Source organism: Salmo salar, chromosome ssa15 (genome assembly GCF_905237065.1).
Source record: "Salmo salar chromosome ssa15, Ssal_v3.1, whole genome shotgun sequence".
Classification (NCBI taxonomy): Eukaryota; Metazoa; Chordata; class Actinopteri; order Salmoniformes; family Salmonidae; genus Salmo; species Salmo salar.
Window position 1 is genome coordinate 24,957,810 of NC_059456.1, and position 21,569 is coordinate 24,979,378.

Sequence of the window (21,569 nt, forward strand, 5' to 3'; positions counted from 1 at the left end):
GTTCATTTGTATGGCAAAGAGGGACTTTGCAATTAATTGCAATTCATCTGATCACTCTTCATAACATTCTGGAGTATTTGCAAATCGCCATCATACAAACTGAGGAATAAGACTTTGTACAAATTAATATTTATGTCATTCTCAAAACTTTTGGCTACGACTGTACACATGACAAAGTGAAAACAGGTTTTATAAAAAACAAATACCTTATTTAATACCTGAATCCAATGGAAACAAGATTCACCTGAGCTCAATTTTGAGTCTCATAGCAAAAGGTCTGTAAAAACATTTTTGTTTTTAATACATTTCCAACAATTTCTAAATACCTGTTTTCGCTTTATCCTTGAGGTATTGTGTGTAGATTGAGGAAAATGTTTTATTTAATCCATTTTAGAATAGGGATGTAACCTAACAAAATGTGGAAAAAGTCAAGGGGTCTGAATACTTCCCGAATGTAGTGTACATAGGACTGTCATTCACATGAATGGGTACTCTGGGTAAAATACATTATGGCTTTGACATATATTGCCCAGGAGGAAGGCGGGTCAGGGTTTTGCACTCTGAATGATACACCCTATGACGGCTTCCGGTGTGTTGATGGGGCATTTCGGGAAGGCACTATGTTATAAACTGATCGCACTATACGTTTTTGTGGGTGTAGATATGGTTGTCCTTGTTCGATAGAGCCATTGGACATCTTTTAGCGACGCTCTTTTTGGTGGATTCATTGCTAAATATTGAAGCAGACACATTTCTTTCAGTCTCTGAAAGACTACAACTTGTGTCGGAGGTGCTTTGTGCTCTGGCCCCTGTCCTTCCCCGAAGGCAGGCTTTTTTTGAAAAGCAGGCGGACACTAACAATCCTTTGGGCAAAACTGAAAGAACTTCTCAGACACAATGGCTTCCTCTCATCAACACGAACTTGACCATGGAGCATTTTATGATGCTCTATTAGCTAAATGGTGACATTCATCCATACATGTTTCAACCAGAATATAGCTAAGAGGATTCAAAACAAATGTTTGTTTTTGTACCTTTATTTAACTAGGCAAGTCAGTTATGAACAAATTCTTATTTACAATGACGGCCTACACCAGCCAAATCCAGAAAACGCTGGGCCAATTGTGCACCGCCTTATGGGACTCCCAATCACGGCCGGTTGTGATATAGCCGGCATTTGAACCAGGGTCTGTAGTGACGCCTCTAGCACTGAGATGTAGTGTCTTAGACCGTTGCGCCACTCTGGGGCCCTAGTAGGATTTAGCTAACGTTAGAAGCTCAGCTACAGCTGATGCCAGCACCAAGAGGGCAGATGACAAATACGGTGCCTAGCTAGCTAAGTAAGTTAAGTTATTTTTCCTGCAAGCCACCTACGTTAGCTAGCTAACTTCAGCTTATTTACTGAAACCCATATTGTGTATTGCTGGCTAATATACTACTGTGTTACAGCGGGGGAAATCAAATAATTATTCTGTTTGTTAATTTAGCTGGTTAACTATGTAGCTAGCTAACTAAACATGTTAAGGTTAAGGGCAGAGAAAGCTTGTTAGACACTAAAAGATTTGTTGTAGAGCTTATAACACAAAATTCAGGCAGGGGCCAGCTGAGTAAAAGACTATCATCTGCTTATAAATGGATGAGAGTTTCCTACAGCCCGAGCTGTGTTGTTGATGTAAATTGAGAAGAGTGTGGGGCCTAGGATTGAGCATTGGGGTACTCCCTTGGTGACAGGCAGTGGCTGAGACAGCGGATGTTCTGACTTTATACACCGCACTCTTTGAGAGAGAGAGGTAGTTAGCAAACCAGGCCAAAGACCCCTAAGAGACACCAATACTCCTTAGCCGGCCAACAGGAATGGAATGGTCTACTGTATCAAAAACTTTGGCCCAGTCAAGAAAAATAGCAGCACAACATTGCCCTTGATTCTAAGTACTGTAGCTGCTGTCCACTCTGCTGTTTATGTCGCTTCTGCTCAGTGCTCCCACTGCCACTTCCTTCATCGGGCTGCCTTCAACCGTTTGGCTGCCCAGAGGTTCAACAGGTTGAACTCGTGCTGTACTTGCATGATCATTGAGTGGTTAAAGCGCATATTGTTTTTTGCCCCTTTGCAAAACTTTTTGCAGGAATTCTGGCTAGTGGCTACGATATGGCTGCAACTATAATGAGTAGCCTACATCATCACACAACATTCTATTTTGCCCTGTTCTATCAAAAGTGTTGGAAAAACTTGGCAATAATCATCAGGCTTTCTTAATGTCTATAGTATTCTCTCTGGTATGCAATCTGGTTTCAGCTCAGGTTATGGATGTGTCACTGCAACCTTAAAGGTCATCAATGATGTCAACACAGTACATACAAAAAACATCACGCTCATGCGCAGAAATCTCCGTATCAATAGCCACGGTAATTCAGGTTCCAGAAAATATTGTAAAGCAGCCACTCCATAATAATTAACGATCACATTTGGGGCGTAGTAAACCCTCTCGCTTCGTCTCTTCCGCTCTGCTTCTAGTACTACAGCTGACCGAATTCCGTCCAAAATAAACGACCACATAACTGGTTTGTAGGGTCACTGCGAGATATCTAGTCTTCGGAAATATGACACTTTTTCATTTGATTGCAAGTTGGATCGGTTATTTGCTTATGTGCTTGTTTGGTTTGATTTTGATCGCGTTTCTAATTTTTTGTCTTTACATAAAATATATTCATCTGAAATATGATCACATACCGGGACCACCAAGGGATAGGTGAGTCAGTATTATGTAACTTGAATATTTATTTTAAAATGCTTTAGCTAAATGTTAGTTTCAACTATATTGAGAGACGACATAACGCATCAGATTTGTTGATAAGGAACTACAGTAGGTGAAAGTTGACCTCAACAGCCGTCATGGTCGCTGTTTCACCTGCCTTTTTCCCTTTCACTAGGTGAAGGTATCACTCATGCCATAACCTCCTTATTTGTCATTTATGGATTAATTCGTCTCTTGTTCTCCCCTAGTTTTTTATTTGGTCATTCCCCAACCTTGCTGAGGGAGATGAGCAATGATCGAGTTGTCCACGACAAATTTCTGGAATGGTTTGTTGAATGCTACACACACACATTGAATCAAGTGTTGTTTATCATGGGACAATAAATAGAGATATATTTTATCTTTGACAGGGCTGAGACATATGGACCGGTCTACCGTATCAACGGTATGCATGTTGTGGTGTTGTGTGTGACCTGTCCTGATACCACCAAGGTAAACCTGAGAAATTACTGTAATTATAATCTCTGATGGACTGACAATGTAAACACCTGACCAAATAAGCAAGATTTTAGTTCTGGGTTAACCAAGATTAGGTGAATTATACATTTTACCATGTTAATTTCTGAAATTAAAGTGCTGTAAAATAACCCATTACCCCAATTCCCCATTCAAACCAAACTGACACTTTGCTTTGTCTCCACAGGAAGTCCTGATGTCACCTAAGTACCCCAAAGACTCACTGGTCTACAAGCATCTCTTCAACCTGTTTGGACAGAGGTGAGTCCTCTGTATAATTAATGTTATCTAAATATACTTCCTACTACAATTTATTGTGTCAATGTTTTGGTTGGTACCAACTCTTTCAACACAATCCCTCCTAATGCTGGTTATCGCCTGCGTAGCCTACAGAGCATATAGACATTCAAACGGGACAACTTGGTCACTGGTCAGTTTATTCAGTCTTAGGGTAAATACTCTGTTGTCCTTCTTCATAGGTTTTTGGGAAGTGGCCTGGTCACAGCACAGAATCATGATGAGTGGTACAAACAGCGAAGAATAATGGACCCTGCCTTCAGCAGTCTGTAAGTCACTTATCCATTTCACATGGTGTAATAATCCATTGATCAATCCATCCAGCCATCCATCTGTTCATCCATCCATCATTGCTGTGTATTGTTAGGTACCTGCGGGGTCAGATGGGTGTGTTCAACGAGAGGGCAGAGAAGCTGATGGATAAACTGGCAGACATGGCTGACACCAACACAGCTGCCAACATGCACCACATGTTCAACTGTGTGACACTGGATGTCATCACTAAGGTAACGTTCACTTCCTGTTCCCCTCAGATCCCCACACTGCACTTACACTTTATTCTTTCTGTTATAAAGCTACATTTGTTTGTATATCTGACAGTAAAATTGTCATAACAGGCAGTTTTTTGCTTATGACAACTGATAACACACTCATTACCTAAGCTATATACAATTTAGTCTAACCAAGCCAATGTGCTAGCTATAATTAGCATAACTAGAACCAGGAGTTTTACCTTATCATGTTGTAAGATGTTGTCAATCCTCTGTTTTTATATAATCTGTAGGTGGCGTTTGGAGTGGAGCTGGATCTGCTGAATGAGAGTGACTCTCCGTTTCCCAACGCTATAGAGATGTGTCTGAAGGGAATGGTCCACTATCTCAGAGACTCCACCTTCCAGGTAAATAATGACATCAAGTATGTTAGTGATGCTTCTCGAGAACGATGGCTTATTGAATTTATCTATTTGAAATCCTACAGTTTCATCAGATAAAATCCTATTTCATAGGAAACAAATACAGTTAGAACAGTTTGTTCTAGTCTCTTGTTGCCGTCCTTCCAAGTAGGAAGCCTGTAAGATGTGGCTAAATGCACCATAATGCGTTTTACAGAGTCACAGTCCCTAGATGGGGTTTAAATAAATGGTCGGATGTCATATTTCTAGCTCTACCCAAAGAACAAGAAGTTCATCAACGAGGTGAAGAAGTCTTGTCGGCTGCTGCGTTCGACAGGCAGACAGTGGATCAACGAGAGGAAAATGGCCGTCCAAAACGGAGAGGACGTTCCAAAAGACATCCTCACACAGATCCTCAAGACGGCTGGCAAAGGCATGTTGTAGTAGCCTGATCCTAGATCTGTTCGTGCTGTTTTGCCAACTCCTGCCACTGTTCAAGACAAGACGGCACAAACAGATCTGGGACCAGGGTAACATTGGAATCCTTTTACCTGTGGCTCTGCATGTAACATTGTGAGACAAGTGTTTGCTAAAACAGTCATGTTATTGATGAGGTTCAGTAGCACTACAATGCTGTAAACTGATATATCCATCATTTCAGAGGAAAACATAGCAAACGATGATGAGGAGCTTATGCTGGACAACTTTGTGACGTTCTTCATTGCCGGTACGTCTCCCTGAAACAAGTGATATACTTATATATATATATATATATATATATACATACATACAGTTGACGTTGGAAACTTACATACACCTTAGCCAAATACATTTAAACTCAGTTTTCACATTTCCTGACATTTAATCCTAGTAAAAAATCCCTGTCTGAGGTCAGTTAGGATCACCACTTTATTTTAAGAATGTGAAATGTCAGAATGATAGTAGAGAGAATGATTTATTTCAGCTTTCATTTCTTTTATCACATTCCCAGTGGGTCAGAAGTTTACATAAACTCAATTAGTATTTGGTAGCATTGCCTTTAAATTGTTTAACTTGGGTCAAACGTTTCGGGTTGCCTTCCACAAGCTTCCCACAATAAGTTGGGTGAATTTTGGCCCATTCCTCCTGACAGAGCTGGTGTAACTGAGTCGGGTTTGTAGGCCTCCTTACTCGCACACACTTTTTCAGTTCTGCCCACAAAGGTTTTATGGGATTGAGATCAGGACTTTGTGATGACCACTCCAATACCTTGACTTTGTTGTCCTTAAGCCATTTTGCCACAACTTTGGAGTATGCTTGGGGTCATTGTCCATTTGGAAGACCCATTTGCGACCAAGCTTTAACTTCCTGACTGATGTCTTGAGATGTTGCTTCAATATATCTGTCAAGTTGTGTATGGTTCACACTGCAGCTCTTTGCCCAAACTTGAAAAAGGCCTCTTTATGGACTGAAGGACGCAAGGGACAACTCAATTCTCTTCTGACTTCTTTTATTTATTTAGTCAGTTAGTTAGTTAGTTTTTTAGGTTAATAACCTTTAAAGGCAAAACACAAACATAAATATACATTACTTCAAGTAAGGTCATTTCAAATTAAATATATAATCTCAATGTAGTCATATTATCTAAATTATACTACCGTAATTTCCGGACTATTAAGCGCACCTGAATATGAGCCGCACACACTGAATTTAAAAAAATATATTATTTTGAACATAAATAAGCCGCACATGTCTATAAGCCGCAGGTGCCTACCGGTACATTGAAACAAATGAACTTTACACAGGCTTTAACGAAACACGGCTTGTAACAAAAATAAATAGGCTTTAATGAAACACGGCTTGCAACAAAAATATATAGGCTTTAACGAAACACGGCTTGTAACAAAAATATATAGGCTTTAACGAAACACGGCTTGTAACAAAAATATATAGGCTTTAACGAAACACGGCTTGTAAAAAAAAAAGAAAAGAGCAGTAGGCTTTAGTTGTCTTTTTGCACTGAGTCAATTCCTCACGCTGCTGTTTCCAACGTCTTATCATCGACTCATTAAGACCAAGCTCCCGTGCAGCAGCTCTATTTCCTTTTCCAACAGCCAGATCAATCGCCTTCAACTTGAAAGCTGCATCATATGCATTTCTCCGTGTCTTTGCCATGATGAGGGTGACAAAATGACTACCGTAATCAGAATGATGGGAAGTTTGAGAGCGCTCGATTTAATCTAAACAGTAAACAAAAAAGTTGTTTGACGTAACCCGTTCGGCAATTTCATTGGTCTAATGAAAGCTTCATGCCGCCAAAAAACTGAGCACGTCACAGAATGTGTTTTTAAAAAAAATGGTATTATTTTTTTTTAATTGAAACTGGGAAAAATCCATATATTAGCCGCGTCATTGTTTAAGCCGCGAGGTTCAAAGCCTGGGAAAAAAGTGCGGCTTATAGTCCGGAATTTACGGTATACTAAATTAGACAATTGGTCTCAATTCTCAACACAAATAAACACCTAACTGGCAACAATTTTACACAGAAATGTCCATGTCCCTACTGGTTGAGTCTCCAGAATCCTAAATGAGCTGAATGTGTATGAATGAGAATCTCCTCTTCCATGAAGGACTTCCAGTGAAACTCTTTTTCACCAAACATTTCACCACCTGCTATCAAAGGTGCACCAGTATATATGTTCCCCAGGGAAACACAAGCTAATGATGGGTTCCACAATGCATACACTCTTTCGCCCCCCTGCTGGTGTTTTATCTTTGAAATCAGTTAAAAATGTGAATGCCTTGAATATGAATACCTGTCTTTTGACGCAACAATATCCACATCATTTTCCTACCTCATGATGCCATCTATTTTGTGAAGTGCATCAGTCCCTCCTGCAGCAAAGCACCCCCACAACATGATGCTGCCACCCCCGTGCTTCACGGTTGGGATGGTGTTCTTCGGCTTGCAAGCATCCCCCTTTTTCCTCCAAACATAACAATGGTCAGTATGGCCAAACAGTTCTATTTTTGTTTGATCAGACCAGAGGACATTTCTCCAATAAGTATGATCTTTGTCCCCATGTGCAGTTGCAAACCATAGTCTGGCTTTATTATGGCGGTTTTGGAGCAATGGCTTCTTCCTTGCTGAGCAGACATTCAGGTTATGTCGATATAGGACTCGTTTTACTGTGGATATAGATACTTTTGTACCTGTTTCCTCCCGCATCTTCACAAGTTCCTTTGCTGTTGTTCTGGGATTGATTTGCACTTTTCGCACCAAAGTACGTTCATCTCTAGGAGACAGAACGCGTCTCTTTCCTGAGCGGTATGACAGCTGCATGGTCCCATGGTGTTTATACTTGCGTACTATTGTTTGTACAGATGAACATGGTACCTTCAGGCGTTTGGTTCATACTTGGGAGCAATTTCCAGACTTGTGGAGGTCTACAATTTTTTTTTCTGAGGTCTTGGCTGATTTCTTTTGATTTTCCCATGATGTCAAACAAAGAGGCACTGAGTTTGAAGGTAAGCCTTGAAATACATCCACAGGTACATTTCCAATTGACTCAAATGATGTCAATTAGCCTATCAAAAGCGTCTAAAGCCATGACATCCTTTTCTCGAATTTTCCAAGCTCTTTAAAGGCACAGTCAATTTAGTGTTTGTAAACTTCTGACCCACTGGAATTGTGATACAGTGAGTTATAAGTGAAATAATCTGTCTGTAAACAATTGTTGGAAAAATGACTTGTTTCAGTCACAAAGTAGATGTCCTAACCGACTTGTCAAAGCTATTGTTTGTTAACAAGACATTTGTGGAGTGGTTGAAAGTGAGTTTTAATGTCTCCAACCTAAGTGTACGTAAACTTCCGACTTCAACTGTATATATCATATTATATCAATATATCCTTCTTAGTAATATATCTTTTCCTGCTCAAGTGAAAGTTGAAGAAACAACAGTGACATTACTTTTGTTTGTTTTAATCATGACAGGGCAAGAGACAACAGCCAATCAACTAGCTTTTGCCGTCATGGAACTGGGAAGGCTGCCAGAGATATTGACGAAGTAGGACTTGTTTTCATCATTTCTATTTTCGGTATTGATCATTTCTGTAATAAAAACAGGTTGGTTTAGTTTGTGTGTCTCTGACCTCTCCAGGGTGAAGCAGGAAGTGGATGACGTCATCGGGATGAAACAGGAAATCAGCTTTGACGACCTGGGGAAAATGACCTACCTGTCTCAGGTAAATGATCTACCGGTCCCAGGTCCGTTTGTGCTGTCTTGTCATTGGCCTGACAGTGACAGCAATGGAGCTACAAACCAGATCCAGGACTCAGAATTGGAACTGACATCTATAAACAGAAACCATATTGTACGTTATACAATGTTGTACGATGGCTGATAGAATGGCACTGGAGGAGATGGCTGTCGTTTTACGGGCTCTCAACGAATTGTGCTACTTTGTACTACTTTGTAGCACAATTACTCCCCTGGAACTGGATGAAGATGTTTTCTTTAACGAGTCGTACGCAAAGGATATAATGCTGATACTCAACACTGAGGCCTCTCAGGGGTGTGTGCTTAGTCCCCTCCTGTACTCCCTGTTCACCCACGACTCCAACACCATTATTACGTTTGCTGACGACACAACAGTGGTAGACCTGATCACTGACATTGATGAGACAGCCTATAGGGAGGTCAGATACAACAACCTCTCTCTTAATGTGAGCAAGACAGAGGAGCTGATCGTGGACTAAAGGAAAAGGAGGGCCGTACAAGCCACATAAACATTGACTAGACTGAAGTGGAGCGGGTCGAGAGTTTCCAGTTCCTTGGTGTCCACATCACCAACAAACTATCATGGTCCAAACACACCAAGACAGTTGTGAAGAGGGCACGACAACACCTTTTCTCCCTCAAGCAACTGAAAATATTTGGCATGGGTCCCCAGATCCTCAAAAAGTTCTACAGCTGCACCATCGAGAGCATCCTGACCGGTTGCATTACCGCCTGGTATGGCAATTTCTCAGCATCTGACCAGAAGGCGCTACAGAGGGTAGTGTGTACGGCCCAGTACATCACTAGGGCCAAGCTTCCTGCCATCCAGGACCTCTATACTAGGTAGTATCAGAGGAAGGCCCAAATAATGTTCAAAGAGTCCAGTCACCCAAGTCATAGACTGGTCTCTCTGCTACCGCACGGCAAACTGTACCGGAGCACCAAGTTTAGGACCAAAAGGCTCATTAACAGCTTCTAGCCTGAAGCCATAAGACTGCTGAACAACTAAACTAATCAAATGGCCACCCGGACTATTTACATTGACCCGCTGTTTATTATCTATGCATAGTCACTTTACCCCTATCTACATGTACATATTACCACAATTACCTTGACTAGCCTGTACCCCCACACATTGCCTCTGTACGGTAACCCCTGTATATAGCCTCGTTATCTTATTGTTACTCTTTTGTTTTTTTACTTTAGTTTATTTAGTAAATATTTTCTCAACTCTTATTTTTCTTGACACTAAATTGTTGGTTAAAGACTTGTAAGTAAGCATTTCAAGGTAAGCTGTTGTATTCGGCGCATGTGAAAAATAAAATTTGATTTAAAACTTATTACTAGTATACTAATATACTATTTTATACAATACTTGTACTATATTAACAGCAGTTGTGTGACCAACTGGATGTTAACCCGGTTGGGCTGCAAGACTGTATTAGCCGGCTGAGCTAAAGCCTAGGCATTGCATCCCATTATCAACGTTGTTTCCACTTCATTTCAACCAAAAAAATCTATGTGATGACTTGGAAAACTGATTGGTTTTGCAAAAATCCTTTTAACCTAAATCGAATGACATGGTGAAATGTTTTGTTGATTTCAAGTTGAATTTACGTTTACAACTAAATCAAATGTAAATCAAAACTAGATGTTGAATTGACGTCTGTGCCCAGTGTGATTTAGCTCAGGGAGCTAACGCAAGTGTTCAAGTCTTGGGTCAGGTAACTCTTCACATGGTTAATTAATCAGCATGGTGTGTTTGATTCATGTCATCTCCCCACGTTAGGTTTTGAAGGAGACTCTAAGGTTGTACCCTACAGCACCAGGCACTTCTCGCTTCATCCCCAACGACATCGTCATCAACGGCATCCCCATCCCAGCAGGAGTCACATGCTTCGTGAGTAGTCACCTCAAAAACAATGTGATGAGTGATGAGTGTTATTGTATGTTAAAAGGATACATACTAGCAGATACCCATAGACTTCGTCATTGCGCTAACGCTAGTTAGCATTTGCTCGGGAAACTACCTCTAACTTCCTTCATACTGGACACAGAGACATAAAAATAGTATCCAGGAGTTCATCTGACTCTGGAGGAAAAGTATCCCTTTAATATCTCTAAGTTTAGTTGTGGTGTTAACATGTGAAACGCTGTGGTACCTCAATGTAGTAAAGGAATGAAGTAGCCTTGTCTAAGCCAGTATGGCTCATACCTCAATGTAGTAAAGGAATGAAGTAGCCTTGTCTAAGCCAGTATGGCTCATACCTCAATGTAGTAAAGGAATGAAGTAGCCTTGTCTAAGCCAGTATGGCTCATACCTCAATGTAGTAAAGGAATGAAGTAGCCTTGTCTAAGCCAGTATGGCTCATACCTCAATGTAGTAAAGGAATGAAGTAGCCTTGTCCAAGCCAGTATGGCTCATACCTCAATGTAGTATCATTGTATCATTGACTTTTTCTCTGTTACACTGTAAACATAGAATGTCTCAAAACACCATGATTGTGTAATGAAACCATGACAGGTAGTGCACCTAAGCTGAGATCTGTGTGTTTGAATGTAAAATGTTAATACACAGAATGTGTTTTAAAACAGAAGTGTAGGAACTCTGAAACACCCAAAGTGGTTCTTCAATCTGAATATGGGTGTTTTTAAGAGAGTGTTGTGAAAACCCATTTTGGGGGTTCAGTGAATGTAAAAGGCTGCATCAAAACTCAAAAATTGTGTTTCTCATACAATCAATGGTTTACAAATGCAAGTCATTTCAATGATTTGTTAATTTAGTTTGACTAAAGTAATGTAAATCCAACTGAATATGTTACTCAAAATGTAATTATCTTTTATGAGGATAACCAAAGTGAGAGACAATAGATTGATTGAACTCATTGGAAGTCTTTGGTTTTAATCACGTTGCATTTCTTATCTTGACGCATGACTCTGTTTTTAGAGGATTGTGGGTAATTTAACGTTTTTAGACTATGATTCTTTCACACAATGTTGTTTACATGTTTGAAGAAAGAAGACTATATTTCTATATTGGTATTAAGCAGTTTGTTGTGTAATGGATCATGATGAGCGGATATCAAAACTGTGAGGCAATTTGACGTTCAATGAGGACAGCACCCATTCCCACATAGACAAATGAAATGACACCAAAAGAGAAGGGATCCAATTCTGCACTAAACAGAACTCGAAACACCAAAATAGTGTTTAACCTTTTCTGTTAGTGCTCCCAGTCCCTGGCAAGGTGTTGCACAATATTTGATTTAGGGGTGTTACAACACACCATGTTATGTGTGTCAATACTCCAGCAAAGATAAGGTTTTGTCTCCTTCAAGTTGGTGGCAGCTCAGTTGCAACTAGTTTGTGTTGCAATATTGATGTTACTCATATTGATGTTACACAGGAAACGGACACCAGTTGTTACTTACTTTATTAATGTGCTGGTTGACAACATGCCTAGTAAAGTTAGCTTAACTATATATCTTTGTCTGTCATGACTACAACACAAGGCATATTGAAACATGATGACAGCGGTACTCAAAAGAACCTGGATCTCATTGATGTAAATGAAGAATACATCCCACAGTTTGAAAAAGTGCCGCGTTTACAGGCTAGTCATCGCGCCGAACGTCAACATTAGCTCGCTATCGTGAGTGACTCTGTGCTAAAAACTTAAAGTGATCAATCCACGCAATAAGAAAACCTACCAAGTTGAGTTCATCGTAGTCAACAAGAATGTGCACAGGCCCATTCTAGGCAGTAAGGCTATCCAGGCAATGGAGTTGATTACTGTGCAGCATCACAACATCCTGGCCATCGAGAAAACAACAAGATCCTGGACTAAATAGCAAATTAAACAGGAGTACTCTGATGTAATCCAGGGAAATGGATGCTTACCCGGCAAACTGAAGCTGGAAGTGGATGAGCAAGTGGAGCCCATCCAGTTGCCAAAGAGAAGAATGCCAGTAGCACTATATAAACCACTCAAAGAGGAGCTCAGTGGTCTAGAGAAAAGAAGGATGATAAAAGCAGTTGAAAAAAGCACAGATTGGATTAGCAGCCTGATCGTAGTGAAGAAACCGTCTGGGAAAACTAAGTGTGTATTGATCCGAAGCCTCTCAACAAGGCACTCAAGAGGAGCCATTACCCACTTCTCACTATTGAAGACGTGCTGCCACATCTGAACAGAGCACACGTGTTCTCTGTTTGTGATGTAAAAAATGGATGTTGGCATGGGGAACTGGAGGAGGAATCCAGCTATCTCGCCACGTTCTCTACTCCCATGGGATGCTACAGGTGGCTGCTCATGCCAGTGGGAATCAGTCCAGCACCAGAGATCTTTCAGAGGAAGTTGAACCAGGCAATGGAAGGTCTTCCAGGAGTCAAACTCATTGCAGATGACATCCTGCTTGTGGGAGAAGGAGACAACGATGAAGCGGCGACTCTGGACCATGACAAAAACCTGAAAATGCTCCTGGACGGATGCAGGAAGCTCAATATCAAGCTGAATGCAGAGAAGCTGCAGCTCAGGCTGAAGGAAGTGCCCTACATTGGCCACCTGCTAACATCAGAGGGGTTGAAAGTGGACCCAGGAAAAGTGACAGCCATCAAACAGATACCTAGGCCTACAGATGTGCAGGGGGTGCAGCGCTTCCTGGGCATGGCAAACTACCTAGCTAAGTTCTGAAGCCACGCCACGGAGCTCTGCGAGCCACTGCGACAGCTAACACTCAAGGACTCACTGTGGGAGTGGTCAGAGAGACATGAGCAGGCTTTCAATAAAATCAGGGATACCATTGCACAGACCCCTGTGCTGAAATACTACAACCCAACAGAGCAGCTTGTACTACAGTGTGATGCTTCAGAGTGGGTTAGGAGCAGCCTTGGTGCAGGGAGGACAACCAATAGCATACGCCAGCAGAGCGCTGACAGAGACTGAAAAAGGGTATGCACAGATAGAGAAGGAGCTGCTTGCAGTGGTGTTTGGCATGGAGAGGTTCCACCAATTCACATATGGACGAACTATTGCAGTGCAGTCAGATCACAAGCCTCTAGAGAGCATCATGACAAAGCCTCTCCTCAGAGCACCAAAAAGACTACAACGCATGCTCATGAGACTCCAAAACTACGAGGTCAGTCTCCGATACGTTCCAGGAAAGCATGTGGTGCTGGCCGATACCCTGAGCAGGGCGTACCTCACAGAACAAGATAACAGAGGACCTGTGGAGGTCCAAGTGGAATCAATCAATATGATACACTACCTCCCTCTGTCAAGCGAGAGACTAAAGCACATCCAGAGAGCCACTGAGCTGGACCGGGAGCTCCAGACACTGAATAATGTGATCCTGCAGGGGTGGCCTGAAGTGAAAGGAGATGAGCTGAGTGTGCAAAATGGAGTTATCTCCAGCATTGTTGTGCCTACTGCCCTCAGTTCAGAGATAATGGGCTACCTGACATCCTTTACTCAGACAATGGTCCCTAGTACTCTTCAGATGAGTTCCGAAGTTTCAGCAAGGCTTGGGACTTTACACACAAGACATCGTCTCCAGGATACCCGCAAAGTAATGGGAAAGTGGAATCGGCAGTGAAAACGGCCAAAAGACTGATGGCAAAGAGAGCAGGTGCTGACCCATACCTGGCCGTGCTGGATCACAGAAATACCCCGTCACAAGGAACAGACAGCAGCCCTGCAATGGTGCTCATGGGAAAACGTACAAAGACACTAATAATGAGTGAAAATCTTCATAGACCGGGGATGGCGAATTGTCATCTGGAGAAGTTCAAATAAAGACAGCAGAAACAGGCAAAGTACTACAACACCTCTGCTAAGGATCACACAGAGCTGCAACGAGATGACAGGGTGAGAGTTCAGCCACTCACAGGACAGAAACAGTGGTAGCAGAGGACCACAGTAGTCAGACCTGTGGAGCAAAGGTCCTATGAGGTGAAGACAGAACAGGGACAAGTCTTCAGGAGGAACAGGCGACCCCTGAGGAAGAGCAGAGAAATAGAGGAGGATTTCCCCACTGTTGAGGAGCCTGGCACAGAGCCAGTAAACAGAGGACCAGCTGACGCCCAGCAGGGTGCTGAACACAACCTAGAGGTACACGCTGCACCTCAACAAAAAGATCCAAACATCTCAGGTCAAGCACCTCCTGATGTAATCAACACTCCCCACACAAGGTCTGGTAGGGCCATCCGAAGACCTATACACCTGAAAGACTTTGTGCGAAAGTAAAAATAATAATAATTAATGGACAGTCAGAGACAGTAAACAAATATTCAGTTCACATTCCAGTTTTTTGCAGACTACAAGCCAAAGTTAGGTGGAGTCTGCCTTTGTTGTTAAAAAAGAAAAAAGAGAACATGTAGCAATATTGATGTTACACAGGAAATGGAAACCAGTTGTTACTTTATTAATGTGCTGGTTGACAACATGCCTAGTAAAGTTTGCTTAACTATATATCTTTGTCTGTCATGACTATAACACAAAGCATATTGAAAGAGTTTTGGTGTTACAATGCTCTTCATTTTAACAGTGTAGTCAACACCTCATTAACTATTTTGGGTGTGGGTGTACTTATTTTATTTCCTAAACTGTCTTAAATATTTTATGTTTGCCCCTATCTTGTCTGTTTACAGTTCAGTTCGTATGTCTGTGGAAGGTTGGATAAGTTCTTTGAGGACCCGCTGACGTTTGACCCAGAGAGGTTCCATCCAGACGCTGCCAAGTAAGTCACACGATATGTTTTTATTGTTTTATTGTTTCTTTACAACATTTGAATTGATTAAAGTAGAACTTCTCTCGTTGAAACCGGCATACAGTACATTCAGAAAATATTCAGACCACTTCACTTTTTCCACACTTTGTTATGCTACAGCCTTATTCTAACATGAATTTAAAAATCAATTTTCCTCATCGATCTACACACAATACCCCATAATGACGAAGGAAAAAAAGGTTTTTAGACATTTTTGCAAAATTGAGCTCATGTGCATCCTGTTTCTTCCATTGATCATCCTTGAGGTGTTTCTACAACTTGTTTGGAGTCCACCTGTGGAAAATTAAATTGATTGTACATGATTTAGGAAGGCACACACCTGTATATATAAGGTCCCACTGTTGACAGTGCATGTCAGAGAAAAAACCAAGCCATGATGTTGACGGAATTGTCCGTAGAGCTCCGAGACAGGATTGTGTCAATGCATAGATCTGGGGTAGGGTACCAAAAAAATGTCTGCAGCATTGAAGGCCCCCAAGAACACAGTGGCCTCCATCATTCTTAAATGGAAGAAGTTTGGAACCACCAAGACTCTTCCTAGAGCTGACCACCCGGCCAAACTGAGCAATCGGGGGAGAAGGGGCTTGGTCAGGGAGGTGACCAAGAACTCAATGGCCACTCTGACAGAGTTCCAGAGTTCCTCTGTGGAGATGGGAGAACCTTCCAGAAGGACAACCATCTCTGCAGCACTCCACATTTACATTTTTTTACATTTTACATTTAGCAGACGCTCTTATCCAGAGCCACTTACAGTAGTGAATGCATACATTTCATGCATTTTTTTGTACTGGCCCCCCGTGGGAATCGAACCCACAACCCTGGCGTTGCACACACCATGCTGGCGTTGCAAACACCATGCTCTACCAACTGAGCCACAGGCCTTTATGGTAGAGTGGCCAGACGGAAGCCACTCCCCAGTAAAAGGCACATGACAGTGCACTTGGAGTTTGCCAAAAGGCACCTAAAGGACTCTCAGACCATGAGAAACAAGATTCTCTGGTCTGATGAAACCAAGATTGAACTCTTTGGCCTGAATGCCAAGTGTCACGTCTGGAGGAAACCTTGCACCATCCCTACGGTGAAGCATGGTGGTGGCAGCATCATGCTGTGGGGATGTTTTTCAGCGGCAGGGACTGGGAGACTAGTCAGGATCGAGGCAAAGATGAACGGAGCAAAGTACAGAGATCCTTGATTAAAACCTGCTCCAGAGCGCTCAGGGCCTCAGACTGGGCCGAAGGTTCACCTTCCAACAGGACAACGACCCTAAGCACACACAGCCAAGACAACGCAGGAGTGACTTCGGAACAAGTCTCTGAATGTCCTTGAGTGGCCAGCCAGAGCCTGGACTTGAACCCGATCTAACATCTCTGGAGAGACCTGAAAATAGCTGTGCAGTGACACTCCCCATCCAACCTGACAGAGCTTGAGATGATCTGCGGAGAAGAATGGGAGAAACTACCCAAATACAGATGAGCCAAGCTTATACCCAAGAAGACTCAAGGCTCTAATCGCTGCCAAAGGTGCTTAAACAAAGTACTGAGTAAAGGGTCTGAATACTTATTTAAATGTAATATTTGCAAAAATTTCAAAAAACATTAGCTTTTTTGCTTTGTCATTATGGGGTATTGTGTGTACATTGAGGGGGAAAAAACGAATTAATCCATTTTAAAATAAGGCTGTAACGTAACAAAATGTGGAAAAAGTGAAGGTGTCTGAATACTTTCCAAATGCGCTGTATGTGACATCGATATTAGTCAAACATTTATTCCAGTGCCAAAATTAACTAAAAAGTGCAAGTAGGTTAACCTTTTACTGCAGTTGGCTAGATCAGGGTCACACAGAAGGATTATTGGTAGTATTAAACAAATTTACTTTGAAACAAATGTATACACCTCACACACATGGTTATGGACTTAAACAAAGAAGACACCTGTACCATATCAGATATAGAGTTGAAGTGTATTACATTTTAAGTTTGCAGCCCAATATTGCACTGTATATACATCACAGAAGACTGAAGTATAACATAACATAGAAACACCAGATTAAAAAAACACCAGTCTCAACAGTGAAGAGGCGACTCCTTGATGCTGGCCTTCTAGGCAGAGTTCCTCTGTCCAGTCTCTGTGTTCTTTTGCCCATCTTAATCTTTTCTTTTTATTGGCCAGTCTGAGATATGGCTTTTTCTTTGCAACTCTGTCTAGAAGGCCAGCATCCCGGAGTCGCCTCTTCACTGTTGACGTTGAGACTGGTGTTTTGCGGGTACTATTTAATGAAGCTGCCAGTTGAGGACTTGTGAGGTATCCGTTTCTCAAACTAGACACTCTAATGTACTTGTCCTCTTGCTCAGTTGTGCACCGGGGCCTCCTGCTCCTCTTTCTATTCTGGTTAGAGCCAATTTGCGCTGTCCTGTGAAGGGGAGTAGTACACAGCGTTGTACGAGATCTTCAGTTTCTTGGCAATCTCTCGCCTTCATTTCTCAGAATGGACTGATGAGTTTCAGAAGGAAGTTATTTGTTTCTGGCCATTTTGAGCCTGTAATCGAACCCACAAATGCTGATGCTCCAGATACTCAACTAGTCTAAAGAAGGCCAGTTTTATTGCGTCTTTAATCAGAACAACAGTTTTCAGCTGTGCTAACATAATTGCAAAAGGGTTTTCTAATGATCAGTTAGCCTTTTAAAATTATAAACTTGGATTAGCTAACACAACATGCCATTGGAACACAGGAGTGATGGTTGCTGATAATTGGCCTCTGTACACCTATGTAGACATTCCATAAAAAATCATCAGTTTCCAGCTTCAATAGTCATTTACAACATTAACAATGTCTACACTGTATTTTTCATTAATTTGATGTTATTTTAATGGACAACAAATGTGCTTTTCTTTCAAAAACAAGGTAATTTCTAAGTGACCCCAAACTTTTGAACGGTAGTGTATATTAATTATGAAACATATTAATAATATTCCACCCGTGAGGCTAAAGACGGCACTTTTGATCAGTGATTCGAGGAAAGGGCTACTTTTGGTCATGAAGTCAAAGTTCGTCATGACTTACATGGTGGTTGGGTTTTGATTTCGCCCACTAACACGGGATAAACAGCTGTGGTGATCACGCTATATCCGATGGCAGAACACAGACAGTGAGACAAACCTGCCCACTAGAGCAGTGGATCGGATAACATGTCGCGCATTTTTTACTTGAGAAATACTGCACTAAACACCTTGGCTAGATGTAAAATTGTGTGACTAAAACCTTGTCAACAAAAAACACAATTAATTACAGATTTCTTGAGTTAACTTGGACTATTTTGAGGAAGTGATACTGCCTTTGTTCCTATGGTGTCTCATGCAGTGGTGGAAAAAGTACCCAATTTTCATACTTGAGTAAAAGTAAAGATACCTTAAAAGAAAATGACTCAAATGTAAAAGTCACCCAGTAAAATAGTACTTGAGTAAAAGTCTAAAAGTATTTGGTTTTGAGTGTCCTTAAGTATCAAAAGTAAAAGTATAAATCATTTAAAATGTCATATTTAGCAAACCAGACGACACGATATTCTTGTTTTTTTTAATTTACGGATAGCCAGGGTCACAGTTCAATACTCCGACATAATTTACAATCAAAGCGTTTGTGTTTAGTGAGTCTGCCCAATTAGAGGCAGTAGGGATGACCAGGGATGTTCTCTTGATAATTGTGTGAATTACACAATTTTCCTGTCCTGCTAAGCATTCAAAATGTAACGAGTATTTTTGGGTGTCAAGGAAAATGTATGGAGTAAAAAGTACATTATTTCCTTTAGGAATGTAGTGGAGTAAAAGTAAAATATAGATACCCCAAAAATTGACTTAAGTAGTAGTTAAATGTATTTTAACTTAAGTTCTTTACACCACCTGGTCTCATGGGGGACAAACATCAGTAACTGTCACATCGAACCACACCCCCAAAAAATACATCTTGTTTTTCTTAATGAGCAACAGAAAAACACATGCGGAACTAACAGACATGTTGTGTTTGTTTCTGTCCTGAAGACCCTATTACTGCTACTACCCCTTCGCCCTGGGACCACGCTCATGTCTGGGACAGAGCTTCGCACAGGTGAGCAGACTGTCCATATGAAATACATTGAAACAACTTTATTTGGGAGTGTTCTCTGCTGATCCTATTATCCATCCTAGTTAGATTACTCCTGGACTTCTGCCTCCAATATAGACTTTTTTTTTTTATAGTTGAGCACACCAGATTTGTCATCCTTTAAACAGATCTGTTGTTCACAGATGGAGGCCAAGGTAGTGATGGCCAAGCTGCTCCAGAGGTTTGACTTCAGCCTGCTGCCTGGCCAGTCCTTTGACATCCTGGACACTGGGACTTTGAGACCAAAGAGTGGAGTGGTGTGTAACATCAGACACAGAGGACAGACACCCGCAGCCTGACCTGACTGGGACCTGAACATGACTAGCACTTCTCTATAACTTGTCTTATTCCTTCTACTTCCTAGTGGAGCAAATACCCTCTGTCTTATTCAAATATCTAGCTATTTTTTATGAAAATGGATTTTGAACAATTATGTTTCTTTTTTGTATCAATGGTGAAATAATATCTTAAATATAATGTGTCTATGTGGTGAAGAGAGTTACTAGGACAGACTTGACATAGGAGTGTTTGTATTTGTACCGATTCCTTGTTTTTAATGCACCCTTATCATGTTGTTAATCTGCAGTATACCATTTATCACATAATATAAAGGTTACTATGCAGTATACCATTTATCACATAATATAAAGAGCTTTGTAAAGTATATATTAACTTCTTTGATGAACTTCCTAACCAGCATTACCACAGTGCCTCTGTTGGATTGAATTTACTATTTTTTAATAAAGTAATTGACCAAACATCACTGAGCTCCACAAGGTTAGAATACTTTTATCCACAAGGTGTCGGTGTGAACCTGCAGACAAACCAAGAACGTTCATTCTCATGTTTTGTATCTTTGTTGTTTACACCCATAAGACCTTGCTTTTTTCAATTTTTACTAACGACATGCCACTGACTGAGTAAAACCAGAGTTTCTATGTATGCGGATGACTCAACAGTATACACGTCAGCTACTACAGCGACTGAAATGGCTGCAACACTCAACAAAGTGCTGCAGTTAGTTTCAGAGTGGGTGGCAAGGAATAAGTTAGCCCTAAATATTTCTAAAACTAAAAGCATTGTATTTGGAACAAAACACTCACTAAACCCTAAACCTCAACTAAATCTTGTAATAAATAATGTGGAAATTGATCAAGTTGATGTGACTAAACTGCTTGGAGTAAACCTGGATTGTAAACTGTCTTGGTCAAAACATATTGATGCACTAGTTGCTAAGATGGGGAGAAGTCTGTCTGTAATTAAGTGATGCTCTGACTTTCTTAAAAACACTAGTTCCCGACTTGGAATTCTGAGTTGGATGACCGTTGGTGTGGTATATCAAGAAGCTTAAAGATTAAAGAAGATTAAAGATTAAACAGCATGATCATTACGAAGGTGTTATTTTGTCACACAACACAATGCCACAGATGTCTCAAGTTTAGAGGGAGCATGCAAATGCCATGCTGACTGCAGGAATTTCCACCAGAGCTGTTGCCAGAGAATGTAATGTTAAAAAAATGTCTCTACCATAAGCCGCCTCCAACATCATTTTAGAGAATACGTCCAACCTGCCTCACAACTGCAGACCACGTGTAACCACGCCAGTCCAGGATCTCCACATCCAGCTTCTTCACCTGCAGGATCGTCTGAGACCAGCCACCCAGACTGCTGATGCAACTGTGGGTTTGCACAAACTAAGAATTTCTGCAAGGCTCTCCAGAGGCTAGTGGGTTCTGCACAACGCATCACCGGGGGCAAACTACCTGCCCTCCAGCACACCTACAGCACCCAATGTCACAGGAAAGCCCCCAAAAAATCATTAGGTACAACAACCACCCGAGCCACTGCCTGTTCACACCGCTATCATCCAGAAGGCGAGGTCAGTACAGGTGCATCAAAGCTGGGACCAAGAGACTGAAAAACAGCTTCTA

General features: G+C 41.4%; 1 protein-coding gene across 1 annotated transcript; it reads left to right on the plus strand.

Moving 5' to 3' along the window:
* Positions 1–2,338: 2,338 nt before the first annotated feature.
* LOC106571109 (cholesterol 24-hydroxylase) lies at positions 2,339–20,401 on the plus strand. Its single transcript, XM_014143787.2, has 15 exons — positions 2,339–2,747; positions 3,002–3,079; positions 3,164–3,245; positions 3,457–3,530; positions 3,749–3,835; positions 3,934–4,072; positions 4,351–4,464; positions 4,729–4,891; positions 5,120–5,185; positions 8,433–8,505; positions 8,599–8,683; positions 10,508–10,618; positions 15,364–15,452; positions 19,536–19,602; positions 19,782–20,401. The coding sequence occupies exons 1-15, from the start codon at positions 2,599–2,601 to the stop codon at positions 19,935–19,937; spliced, it is 1,533 nt and encodes a 510-aa protein (XP_013999262.2). The 5' UTR covers positions 2,339–2,598; the 3' UTR covers positions 19,938–20,401.
* The last annotated feature ends 1,168 nt before the right edge of the window (positions 20,402–21,569 follow it).